General features: G+C 37.8%; 1 protein-coding gene across 2 annotated transcripts in view; it reads left to right on the top strand.

Moving 5' to 3' along the window:
* Positions 1-13,881, top strand: part of THADA (THADA armadillo repeat containing) — a 151,855-nt gene that overhangs the window by 23,423 nt on the left and 114,551 nt on the right. For both annotated transcript variants that reach the window (XM_036381088.2, XM_054514429.1), the window contains exons 22-25: positions 5,748-5,880; positions 8,550-8,663; positions 9,771-9,893; positions 10,541-10,632. In XM_036381088.2, coding sequence (XP_036236981.1) covers positions 5,748-5,880; positions 8,550-8,663; positions 9,771-9,893; positions 10,541-10,632 — 462 coding nt within the window. The remainder of the gene's footprint in view (positions 1-5,747; positions 5,881-8,549; positions 8,664-9,770; positions 9,894-10,540; positions 10,633-13,881) is intronic.

Here is a 13,881-nt window from a genome sequence, read left to right as displayed (position 1 = left end):
AGTCTGGCCATCAGAGTAATACAGTTTGTTGGTTGTTTTTTTTTGAATAAACAGACCTTTTGCAACCATGAGTCAATTTGGGAGGATAAAGGAGGTAATCCAGGCAGGTACAGCCCCACTGGTCTGATCCCAGTCAATATGCAGGACTCCCTTGTAGCAAAGGCAAAGTAAAAAGCAGGGAATAATGGAAAACATATAAAACATGCAGTCAGTTTATAGCAGACTCACTATTTTTCTTTGATTTTCAGTTTTAAAATTTCTTTTAAAAGCTGAGGCAAATAGAATAGAGCAAATATGCCTAGATTTTGGAAAAGTTGTTGATGTGTTTGTTGCCTCTCCTGCTTTCTGCCATTGTATTTAATGGAGCACAATTCACTTAACAGCAGCCTTGTGTTAGGCTGGAAAATGAAGAGCCAAGCCCAAGAGAACTCTGCTGCCTGAAAATTATTCAAACATTAAGTGATATGTATGTATCATCCAAAACAAAAGCCCTCCAAAATTAAGGAAGTTTCCTCTTTTGAATTAGCAGATGTCTGTTACAATTTTTTTGGTTATCCATACTGCCTTGCATTTTTAAAGTTAAGATACTTCAAGCAGAGCAAGTGTTCCTTTGGGAAAAAAGATTTATAAGAACTGGAGAGCAGCTCTGTGGATGTACATTCATTTCAACGAAAGACAATATTTTCCAGGAACTACAGGTCTCAAGGCTTATATTTGTAGTTAAAACAAAGGAGAAAGGAGACTGATACCAGAACAGGAAATGACTCTTTGATTTGGTACTCCTGGGACATGAGGAATATTTTGAGACTCTCCTCCAAAAGGGAGGGATTAAGTCTCGGTGAGCGCAGCTGCCTTGCAGGTCTGTTGATTGTCATGGAGTCTTTCCATGTCCCCTGCTGCAGCTGGGGGCTCCATTCTGCAAGTGAATCTCAGCTGGCCTGCCTCTCTCCATAGCTGAGAGGCTCATGGGCAGTCCTGGAGCATGTGTGTCACAATCTGTATTAATTTACTGCTGTGTCCACAAATGCCAGAGGAGAAAGCTTTTGTCTGGGGCAGCTTATAATAATGTACAGCTTTGCATGATACCTTGTTGAACAGGATTGAATTCTAGATGTGCAGAAGCATCCCTGATGCTTGAATTTGTTCTTTCTGTAAAACACAGTGAAAAATCTGTCACTAAGATTGTGCCAGGCATGTATGAATGACTCCAATTGAACATAGTCCTTCACTTATTTCTAGCCAAGCACTTTTTTAAAGACTTTCTGCTGAAGTGTCTTTATCTGACCGTTCTTTTAGCTGTACAACCCTTAAACTCCAGTCCTTATAAGAACCAAGAGCAGACTTTTTTTCTTGACAGAATGATGGTATTCAGACCTGTTTGAGTTAGTGGTGAAAGAAAAATATTTCCTCTGCAGAGATTTCTTAGAAACCTGATGAAATTGATCTGTCTTGAAATTGAGATGTAAATTGCTGAGTCTGCTCTAATATGCAAGTTCCCATTCTTCTGTTTCCCCGTTGATACTCCTTCTGGGAGTGTACTGCTCCCTTTTTCATGCCTGCTTAATGTTGCCTGCAGCTGCGCCTTCAGAAAACCATACAGTTACATAACAAGCAACATTCATATCCATGAAATAAGCAGTATATTTTTAAAGAGTATTTCCTGTCAAAGGCCTGGAGAAATTAAAAAAATCTTCATTTGGTCTGATAACATGGTGGGTCAGGAAAGTCAGAAATCTGTTTAAACTTGAAAACTTGAATCTCGTGTAATTACTGAAGCCATTTCTCTGTCCCAAATGACATTTTGCCTGCTTTGCATTTCTTTTATTCAGTGATCTCTTTGCTGAGAGATCAGGTAGATTTCTGGAAATCTGAAATGGTATTGCATAGTTATGGTGGTAGTGCTTTGCTTCACTAAAGTTGCAGAATGCAAGTGTGAGATTTGGGAAGAGTAATGTCATACAGTGCAATGTTTTTACTTAGGAATAATTTATTTTGGACACTTTCAAATGTTTGATTGGAACCTAAATAGTGGTGAGCACTATTTTAGGGGATGCAGTAAGTTAGGTTCATAACAGCTTTGTGGGAAGCTGTAATTTACTGCATGATGAAAATCATGCTTTTATTTTAAAAATGTTTTATCTGTCAGTATCAGTGAAAATTACTTATCTGTACCTATTCAGTGGCTGGTCTTCTGTAATATTTCTTTTGGGGAAAGCTAATCCTTAGCAGCCAACTCTGCTTCTATCTCATTTTTTTTGCTCTGAAGTGACTGCTACCCTTTGCTTTCCCAGCTTGCTATGATCTGCCAGGAAGACTTTTAAAATGGGAATATCGCTAATGGACTTGCTAGTGAAACTTACCAATATTGTAAATAACTTTTGCTAAAAGTATAATCACAGATGTGAAGGAAAGAGTGTTGAAGGGAGAGAAGGAAAGTGGGGGACAAACACTGCTCTTATATATTGAGATGCTTGTAGTGTTAGGAAATACATGACATAAGGAAGCATGAGATACAATGTTAAGGCACTGCTCAGGTTGAAGATGTATTAATTTTTAACACTGTTAATGTTTCCCCTCCTGTTTCTTTTCCTGCTTGGTGTGAGAGAGATATGGGGTAATGATACTGTCTGAAATTTTGAAGCCACCCAAGGTTCTCTCTGCTCTGCTTTGCCCATAGAGAAACTCAATGCACCTATATAATCTGGAAAATTTTGTTTCTTATAGAGTAGATGCTATGAAAAGGAGGATGCAAGTGGAAGGACTTTGTAGTTTCAGAGGAGTTGTTCTTAAAAGCAGACTTATACCTTGAATAGTAATGTGTTTTTGAGGTTAGATTCTGGTCTCAGAAGTACCAGGGGCAGTATAGTGTCTATAAAAAATGGGAATTACATTACTTATGTGAAAAAGAGTAATACTGCAGGCCTGTTGAGAGAGAAAAAAATGGTGAAAGAAACCCACTTTCTCCCTAGATAGGAACTGCTTACAGTGATTGGAATCACTGAATTCTAGATATACACATGTAGAATAATGCTTCTGCTCATGTGATGTTTATGCCACAAGGCACTTGCATCGAGGAAGGCCAAATTCAAGATGGACCCATTGTTAACACACCATTTATTTCAGATAGGAGAAAATACAGATATATGACTTAGGGAGAGGAGTTTAGCTTTAACTTAGGATTTTCAGGCTTTTGTACTCAGTGATACTGAACACAGAAGGGGTTTGGGGCGTTTATGAAATTTTTTAAACTGACAGATGAACAGAGAGAAAATTGTGGATTACACTTAATGTTCTGCATCTTAAGTAATTTGTGTATCAACTTACTGTGTTGCGTTTTCATTAGGAACAGTATTTGTTTGATCTGGTAGAAATAATTACAATTTCATTCTGTAAAATGACATTTCATCCTGAGGCCTTAATTTTTATATAGTAAAGCTTCGTTATTCTTAAAATTTAGGGCCAGCTGCTTCTTACGACAATATTCTCCTTGCCAGTCCACAAGGAGACAGAGCTGCCAAATGGAAGGGAGTAGTCATCTCCATTGCAAAGTCAATAGTCTCTAATGTTTCTAGCTCTACAGCAGTAACTCTTTCACCTTCTAATAAATAAAAGTGCATTGGTGGGTGACTGAACAAGGTAGAATTACTTGTGGCAGGATCAAAGCAGTATGGCTTTAAGGGAGTCTGAAGTTTATTTGACTTGAGTATGCTTCTCCTCTTTCTACTAATACTGAGAGGAGAAGTATCCCTCAGTTTACTTAAGAATAAAATATTCAGTGTGCTACACAGCAAATTCTAAATATTTCCTTAATGCTTTACTTTGTGCTTCTCTGCACTCCAGCAGATGTAGGTATTTCTCATGGGGTGTTCATGTTAATACTAAGATAACATACTGAAGAGAGATGAGCACTGTTCTTTGAGTGATTGAATGGAGACATTTAAATTCTGCTTAGCTAGGGAGGTAAGACCAGGTGTCTCCATGATCAGAAGGTGCAGATTTTGCAGAATGTGTTGATGTGGATGAAGAGAACTGCAAAGTAGTGTCTTAATTGCTGAGACTCATGGAGGAGATTTGTAAGAAATTTTGTGTGGTCTCAGTACTAGAGTTGTATCCTCATTGTGTATCCAAAACTGAGCAAAGGAATGCATCCTGAAAGTAAGCAAAGGCAAACACTTTTCAGCAAAAGAAAGAGAGTAGTTAAGGAAAAGAGAACTCAGAGTGAGTTTCCAGGTTAATCTGACTGCCTCTGCAATGGGCTTGGGGTAGGGAGTGCCTTTCTTTAATGCCATGATATGAGGTGAGGAATTGCTTGTGAAGCCTGGGTCCTCTTGAGCTCTGGACTGGTGCTTTGCAATCTGACTGCCCTTTTGAAGAGGTGCTGCCCTTAAAAAATGGGAGAATGCCTGGCAGCAGTGTAGGAAATGTGGTGGAAATCCTGCAGGAATTACTGAAGAGTAAGAAGTGTCCTGTGTCTTCTGCTGACCTGTCTGGCACTTCCTGTGACCTCAGGTTTCTGCATTACTAATTTTCTGTGTTTTTTTGTAGAAGAAGGAAAGGAGCGTTTCACTTCACATTAAAGCCTCATTTGTTGTTCATGATCAGGTTTTTTAGACAATGTAAATTCTTCCTTTAATAAGAGGAGGATGAAGAAGGGAGTATATGTAGACCTTCCATTAGATGTTGGTTTTCACACCAGTACCTGCTGCCTTTTACCTCTGCTTTTAAATTCTTTATTTCAGGTCACCCAGGTAGAAAACTTGATTGTAGTCTTAACATAGGTCTCACTACCTCATCATGAATTTAATTATAGTTTATATTTTTAGGTAAGGCAAGTTGTGCATGGTTGAGATAGTTGCAGCTGTATTGCCCACAGTGGTGAATTATTTCTTCTACTTTTAATCACCTATCAAACCAGTGTGACAGGTTTTAATAACAATGTCCTGTTAATAGAAATTTTTGTAACAATGAATGAGCCTTTTGGAACATTGACATAAGATTAATGGACTGGTGTTGCACACTGAATGTGGTACATTTTATTGAACTGAACAGCACCAGTAATTGAAGTAGATTTGAGTTTTTCCTTGTCCTTGGAAGTTGTTTGCTTTCAGGCAATGCTGAGTTTTATAACTGCAGAGGAGGAGTATTTGATGATAGGAGAGCAATTGAGGTGCTTTATGAAAAGTTTGACTGACTTAGTATTGAAAACAGCACTATGTCTTGTTTTTAATTCCTTCCATTGCTCCGAGGCTTGCAGGGTTATTTACATAATGTGTACTTACTTTGAGGGGCTTCAGTTTCAGTTTGTGTGTTTATAAACACCAATAATAGTTAGCATAAAGGGGCACACATCAGCTACTGTGTGGCAGCAGAGATATGAATTTGTGAAGTGTCACTTCCTACACAGTGGCTGATGTGCATATGTCCTTGCCTTTTTTCTCCAGAACATGGTAATAATTTTTGGCAGAAGAGACTTGTTGCAGCCAAGCACAGAATCTTGTTTTCTGTACAGTTAAATATATTTTGCTAGTGGCACTTAATAAGTAGGGTTGATATTATTTGTACCAACACTGGAAAACATGTCCACTTTTGTTTAAATTTAAACTGATTTCATAATAAAAATCTGTATATGTGCTTGGAGATGTTAACATACAGTAAGAAATACTTATTCAGGTTGCTCAATGCTTTCTTTGACTTAGTCCTTGTTTTATTCACTTGTTTCATGTTTCTTATGTATCTGTTTGATGTAGATGTAACAGTGAGAGTCTGCACAAGATGCCAGAGCACTGGTTAAGCTGTGTGTTAGAAGAAATCAAATCTTGTGATCCTTCTTCCACACTGTGTGCAACCCGACGGAGTGCAGGAATTCCATTCTACATACAGGTACAAACTTGTGTCGCTGCCTCTGATTTAAATATATTCTCCAGAAAGGACATAAAAAAAAAAAAAAAAAGGAAATTACATATTTGTTTTTCCCACTTCAACCCCTTTTGATCAAATAATTATTTGGGTTTTTTAATACAGACTTTTACTGCCTTTGTGCAACCAAGAAGTTGTTTGTAATTAAGCTGTGTTTGGCATCTAAGTTCAATTGACTGTTGAGATTTTTGGCTTGTGGTAGATTTCAAGGGCATTTCTAAAGACTGTGTTTAGACTTTGTGATACAACTGTAATAATTCTGGCAAACTCACAAATTAATTCACAGATTAAATAAGAGTTTAACTATGTGCTGCTTCAGTGTGAAGTAGAATATGAATAGACCTTCACAGAATTGTAAAATGGTGGCCTGTTAAAGACTGGAAAGAACTTGGGAAGGCCACACACCAGCAATAAAGCACAAGTAATAGTGTCACACTGACTGGTGTTGACTGGAGTCTCAAGTGCAATGAAGGAGTACATCGCTGAAGACTTCTATCTGAGAATGCGGGGCCATGCTCCCACATTGTTCCCACTCCCTGTGTTGCCTTCAGCTCCAGCCCCTTTGACTTCTGCCAAGTTCAGAACTGATGGCAGGATGGCAGTGTTTTGTGTCTGCTTGATGTGTCACTTCTTGCTGAGTGCCCCACATTAGTATGCAGCACCTCATCTACATCCTTGTGGGGTCAGTCACTGCAGAGTTGGTTTTGCAGATTACACTTCACCTATTTTCATTCCTTTGTTCCTTAAAGCAGCCATATTTGCTTTCCCCTAAATTAACCTCCATAATCTTGATTTTCAACCAGTTTTCTAAGACAGGAGTCCAAGAGTAACAGTATGGTTTGTAACTTTCTCCACTCTCTGAAGTACAGTCTCAAGCACGTTCCAAGGACCTGAGGGACTGCTGGGAGCAAGCTCTCCCTGCCAGAATAATTCATCTTGCTTGTTTTCTACTCTGAGTTTGCCCTGAGAAAGTTGAGGCAGCCAGCTTCTGTCTGACCTCTAATGTCAGTCACAGCCTGCTCCTGGCTTTGCTAGATGTGTGTCCAAGGCAGCAGAGATCAGAAGTAGGGCACTGGTTTTAGAGACATTTTTCCTATTCCATTTCAGCACTTAAATATCTTTCTCACTTCTAAGAGTAAATTGTCTGCAGAAGGAATTTGGTGATTTCATGTCTTCTGGTTTCCCCATTCACACCACACAGTTTGAATCTGATGGACATTATCTAGTTTTAATCTTGACAACGTGGGGGAAAAGCAGCGTGTTTGAATCAGTCTTTTATGTAAAAATTTAGGTTACTGTAAGGACTAGAAGGACCCAGTGATATCCCACTGCATGTGTAGTCTGCAGTTGGCCTACTGACTCCATAGGGCAAAGCTTGTATTGTGGATAAATAGGTCAGAGGCTGCTTTTTTGACAGCTCTGGAAGAGTACAGAGTTTAGTCAATTAACAGCAAAGTTTAAAATTAACATTGGGATTAGTCTGAAATAAACTGTTTTCATACTGTAATTTTATAGTAAACAGAGGTGGTAGTGTTCTTTGGAAATAGTTTTGAATGTGTCCATAGATTCAGTAAAATGAGTTGAACCTTCAATGCCTTGTGGCATTTAGATAATAAAATATGAGCTGTAATGTGTATCCTAACAGCAGTAAAAGAAGGTTATTTTATTACTGCAGTGTGGTCTCTTTGCTACTTACATCCTGTGCTGTGTTCTTGTGACCTTAAATACATCTATTTTAATGAGAATATGTAATTTTTTAGTTATAACCATTCCATGACCTCTTTAAAATAGAATGCTATTACTGAATAGTGCAAAGGTGCAGCTCCAGTTAGTGGGTGGGAAAATATGATTTTCAGCTTTAACATTATGAAATTTTAGTCTTCAGGTCATTCTCCTCTCTTTCATACTTCATGAACACCTTTTTTTTCCTCACCTGCCCTCTGTTTCTCCTATTGTTAATGATACTGATAAACTGACAGAAACTACTCTTGGGTTTCTGCCTAAACTCTGAAATTCATTTGGTTCTTACTGATGCTGAACAGACTCTAGGCCCCAAAGCACAAATAGATAATAATCTTCTATTGGTAATAAATGATTTATGATTATACGTTTGTCCTAACTTGGAAAAATTCAACAGGAACTACTAGATAAAGAGAGAGGCTGTTCTAAATTCAGTCCTGAAGTTTAGAGAAGCTAATTTAGAGTATTTTCATCTCAGCTGGATGTCCAATCCACTGAAATACTGTTTGGAGAGGGATGTGTCTCTTCCCTTATTTCAAAAATGTGCTGCTTGTTTTATCCTGTGTTGCAGACCAGAATTTATTATTTGGCCAGCCCTTGTCATCTCCTATAGATGTTATTAACCTTAAAAAAAATCCATACTAGGAAATGTAAGTATATGTAGAACAGCAGATACTTTTGCTGTCCAAAATGCTATGATTTGTATACTGACAAGCTTTGAACAAAGCTGAGTTGAAACTGAAACTTCATTTTTTGTTAATTTTTCTTAGTCATTCTGTATGGTCAGAAGCTAGGCCTTGATATGGTAAATACAGGAATGAGAGAAGAACTGGTAGTGCAGAATAATGGCTAGAAGCACCTGATTTTTAAATACTTTTTTCTCCTTTCTATAGGCTTTGTTGGCATCAGAACCAAAGAAGGGCAAAGCAGATTTGCTGAAAATGGCAATGAAAGAATTGATATCTCTGGCTGCACCTTTGAATGAATCTTTAAGTGTGATTCCACAGGTAAAATTCAGCCTCTCCTCAAAAGGCAAATGTCAAAAGTGTGTTTACACCATTTCAAGCAGTTAAGGAGAGTGTGTGTTTTTAATGAGGGTATTCTGTTCTTACTGTCTATAGCTAGATTTTAAAAGCTTTGCATGTGTAGAGGTTATAAAGTTAACTGTAAAACATACTAAAAAGTGGATTGGGCATAATTCCATAGTTTTTTTCTAGTACAGCCAATGAAGTCATATGTGAGCAATTTACTGCCTAGAGTATATTTTTAAACAGAAAGATAAGTAACTTCCTTTTTGCAAGTTTGTAGTTGAACAAGCAAGCTTTGCTTACATTTAAAGTAAATAAATTAGTTATTTATGCATGATTCATAGTAAAACACTACATGAAAACTGATTTTAGTCATACTTAGTAACTTCTAAAACTTAAGTACATACATTTGGAATACTAAAAAAACTTATTTTAAAGGCAAGACCTTTATCTTCAACATGTTGTCATTTACTTTCTGTCTGTTTGTAAGTGCAAGCTATAATTTTTTCCCAATACACAGAAGGATGTCCTAATGACTCTGCCAGATTTTCTGCTGGTATAAATTTATGTAGCCTTGTCAAAGTCTGTGAAGCTACATGTATTACCACCTTCCCTTACAGAGGGTAGAGAAATGTCAGAAAATGCTCCACATGGCAGAGCAAGCCTGGCTGTCAGTTTTAGCTTAATATTGCCCTCCTGTGAGCTGTAGTTTATTTTTTCTCACAGTATCCACAGCATGTGAAGAATGTTGGAAAAGATTATTCTGAACTTCAAAGGTTATTTTTACAGCCATGATAAGCTAAGGATAAAAGAATGTTGGCCTTCACTTGCAATGCCTGGACTATAGTTGTTAGAGGAATATATTTTTAAACTGTAACTGCTATTAACAGTGTTTACTGCAGCACTATTTTAATGCATTTTTAAGCAGCAGTATTGCTTGTATTTAATATGGAAATAAAGTGCTGTAAATGTGTATATAGATTGTTTCTGCTTTGCATCTTCTACTACTGTTGTAATTACATAAATGAAATTTAAGATATTTACTAATGAATCTATATTTTTCATATATTTCTTCTCCCACCACAGGTTCATGCTTTAAATATCCTCCGGGCACTGTACAGGGATACACGTTTAGGTGAAAACATCATGCCTTATGTTGCAGATGGAATTAAAGCATCAATTCTAGGGTTTATGTCACCTGTCTGGGCAGTAAGTTAATTCTTAATTTTTCTTCTCTAGTTTACCAGGATATAGAGTGGTCCTGTTCAGTGAAGCTTTGGTCATGTTTATAAATGGCAGTACCACAATTTCTGGAATGTAATATTTTAAGGTACAGTAAAAATAATGTAGACCTGCAAAAAAGTAATAATTTTGGTCTTGTTTTTTGGTTTTGTTTAATTTTTCTTAGTGAGAAGTGCTGGTGTCCACAAAAAGTAGGGACAAAGGTTACCTTATAGGTTAAAGTCTCTCTGGCTGTTAAATTTTGAGTCAGTGCACTTAGCTAGTAAGAAGTGCATTTGCATTCATTCTCACTGTTACTTTGCTCTTGAATTGAAGATCCCATATGGTATGTTCAGGTAGAACACTTCATGATCTGCTCTGCATAAGGGTGAATTCATTGAACCACTAAAAATCTGTTCTTTATAATAAAGATAGATATCTCCAAAGAATCTGACCTTTCCAGTCGTACCATCTTCATTGGAAGGATGCTCTGAATTAATAGTTTCCTATGCTGACCTGTAGCATGCTTTTCACTCAGCTGTTAGTTTTTTGACTGTACATTAATGGCTGTGTTTTAAAAAAAATCATACCTTTCAAAGGGATTTTTCAAGCATAGTTCTTATTTTTTCCTCTAGGTACGAAATTCATCTACGCTTCTTTTTAGTGCTCTGATTACAAGAATTTTTGGAGTTAAAAGAGAGAGAGATGAAAATTCCAAAAAAAATAGGTAAGCTTCACTTGGTATCAGTTAGAAGTTTGCAAAACATGACCTTAGCCAACAGCAATTTGGACATTTTGCTTGCTTTATGGATATATTTGAATCACGATGTTACAAGAACATCTAGCTGTGCTTAAACCGTGCTGCCAAGAGGTAAGTGGTAGGGCCAAAAATATCTGTTGTTAAACACAGAGTTAATTTGTACTCAGGTGCAATTTAACAGGAGTGGAATGTTGCTGGGAGGTTTTGCTACCAGTGGCTCTTCCCAAAGCCAGAGGCTCTCATGGTCACAAAACAGACCTATTGTTCTTGAGAGCAAAGAGAAAGGGGGTAAAGGAGAAGAGGTACAGTGGTTACACATGTGTTCACGTCCTTCTAGAGCAGGCCTGGAGTTAATTTCACCCCTACTTATTTGATTTTCCCTTTAGTCTTCCTGCTCTAGAACATTCTCATATCTCTTTCCTCAAAGCTCTAAAAATTGGAGCTTGCAGAGCCATTTCTCTTCCAAGGGATACTGGCCTTGGATTCTGTAGTCCTGCTTCAAATCCCTTACTATTTCACTTTGTAAAAACAATTCTCCTCTGACTCTTAAAAACTCCCCAGTCCTGAGCATTCCAGTTTCTTTGCACCCTCCAGTTACTGCACAAGGACCCCTATGTTTTCTTTGGGCCTCTTCCTTTAGCTTTTTCAGCAAACGAAGCATATCCATGCCCTGCTCTCTGTAACTGAGGTTTCTGCTCTAGGAGGGATGTGAAAATAACCCTGGATGTAGAATAAACTCATTAAAAAGTATTCCTGGGTAAGCCCGTGGGGCTGTAGAGTGGTCATGGTATGGATATTATGGTAACCATTTCAGAAATTCCTAATGGATTTTCACATCACAGGCAAGACATGCAGTTTCTGAAAGAAGGCAATTGTTACAATTTACCTTCAGAAATTCCACCCTTTTTATAGTGGTTACTTACTGTTGATCCGTGTAACTAATAAATTTTTCATGCATATTTTGGAAAACTAGATGTCTTGGGATGATACTGATCTGTCATCTTTTAGATGCTACATAGATGCCATTTTAGTTGTGTGATATAGTTGATTTCAGGTGTCTCTTGAAAAACTTAGTTACTGTGCATGTATGAACATGAGGAAGAAATACAGGTGGGAAACTGGAGGGACATTTCCCTTAGAAAAGAACTCTTTCCCCAAAACAATTGGAAATGTTAGCTGCTGTACTGCATGAAATTATTCTTGTTTTGTCACATACCCAAGTCAATTCTAAATTCACTCCTCTAACCCTCCTGAAGCTCAAGCAGAGCAATAAAAAGTGCTTTTCACTTCTTGCCTTCCTACTTTGGTTTTATAACAGCATTTAAAGTTGCTTTTTTCCTTTAGTTTTTATATTGAGCACTTACTGAAAGAGACACCCTGCTTTTTTAAACTTGTATCTTTGGGAAAAACTTGGCACTAACTTCTGCAGTGGGGAGGCAAAGTGACTTCTTAAATGCATGCAGTGTGATGATCTGTGGAATCTGAGATTTCTGTGCGTGAAGGTGCAGAAAGTAATGCATTTGAGCTTCTGGTGGATATGGGAGATACCAGAACAAAGGAAAGGAATATTTTATGGTGGTCAATTAAATTTTTTAATGACAATGTTAATTTTTATGTAACTGGCCCTGTTGACTTGCTTCTCTGAAACTTTTTTTTACAGTAATTTCTCTATATTCATTTTAACCAAAAGATGTTAAAGCTGGGCTGACTTTCTTCATCAGTTCATTTAGTGGTTGTGCATTAAACATTGCATGAAATCACTTCTGCTGTTTTCCATGTGTGCTTGTCAAAACTGCACAGGGGTTAGGAAGACACTTCTTAAGACAGGTCTGTGAGATACAGGAGGTGTGAAAGCAGGCAGAGATTTGATTTGTAGCTCCTGTCTCTGCAGGAGCCCCACAGGTGGGTATAAGGTGGGCTGTGTTTGGAAAGAGAGAGGTCTGTGTTTCTGTGGTTTGGCACCACGAGGTGTCACCATTACTGCACAGCTCCCTGCAGCCTCATCCCTGGGTGCAGCTGTGCTTGGCTGCTTCTCTTCTGGAGCTTTAAACTCCAGGAGTGTTTTGCTCAAACAAAATTCATGTATTAAAACCAAGTAATTTTTTCCCCACTTCCAAAGCACTGGTGTGACAGTGTTCACAGGGGTTCTTGGACGAGGGAAGAGATGAGAATCTTGACTCCATGTTCAGAAGGCTTGATTTATTATTTTATGATATATATATATATATATTACATTAAACTATACTAAAAGAATAGAAGGAAAGGTTTCCTCAGAAGGCTAGCTAAGAATAGAATAGAAAAGAATGATAACAAAAGCCAGGTGTCTCGGACTCTGTCTGAGATAGCTCAGCCTTGATTGGCCATTAATTATAAACATCCAAGATGGGCCAATCACAGATGGACCTGCTGCATTCCACAGCAGCAGATAACCATTGTTTACATCTTGTTGCTGAAACTTCACAGCAGGAAAAATCCTAATGAAAGGATTTTAATGAAAAGGTGTCTGCGACACACTGGCATTTTCACACCTTGAATCTATAGGAGCTTTTGTGAAAGTCACCTGGCTTTAGAATGCTTGTTCTGTTGCCTTGAAGGTGTTCTGTTTACATTAAGGGACAGTCTGTCCAGAGACCAACTCTCCCATTAGGACTCTACCTAGGTTTCCTAATCTAGGCTGCAGATTAGGAGGGTAAATCTGTCATTTTTGTGTCAGCAGGAAATTAGGTTATTACTGGGTTGTTCTGGGCATCTCTCTAAAAAAGGATGGACTTTCTGACTGGTTTCTCAGAAAGAGTTCCTATAATACCGATAGAGTTGGGGTGGTTTGTGTAGACTTTTCATAAAGCTTTGCTGGAACATGAAGTATTGATGCATCTTTTTAATTTTAGCATAGATGAAAAAGATGATGAGTTGGAAAATTAATATGTGAAAAAATAACAGCTGTTTGCAGTCTTGCAAGTAGAAGAGAGAGGAGTTGTGTGAAGGCTCTTTACAGTGGTCCATGTAACTATCCATGTTGAGCTTTTTCTTCTAGGGAAAATAAAGTTAGAACTCTTCTCTGGCTTTTCACTTTCTGAGAAAGATTGTGTCAAAACTTCTAATGCTGCTGCAAGTGTGTGTGATGGTGTCTGTATATAGGTGTACAGGTGTGTATTTGGCTAAATGATGTTCTGAATTTCAGAGAATTTACATTTGTAAAATGGCCCAGTTAGCACT

The sequence above is a fragment of the Molothrus ater genome, chromosome 3, assembly GCF_012460135.2.
Source record: "Molothrus ater isolate BHLD 08-10-18 breed brown headed cowbird chromosome 3, BPBGC_Mater_1.1, whole genome shotgun sequence".
In the NCBI taxonomy this organism is placed as follows: Eukaryota; Metazoa; Chordata; class Aves; order Passeriformes; family Icteridae; genus Molothrus; species Molothrus ater.
Note: the sequence above shows the minus strand (reverse complement) of the source record. Positions and strands in the feature narration are given on the sequence as shown.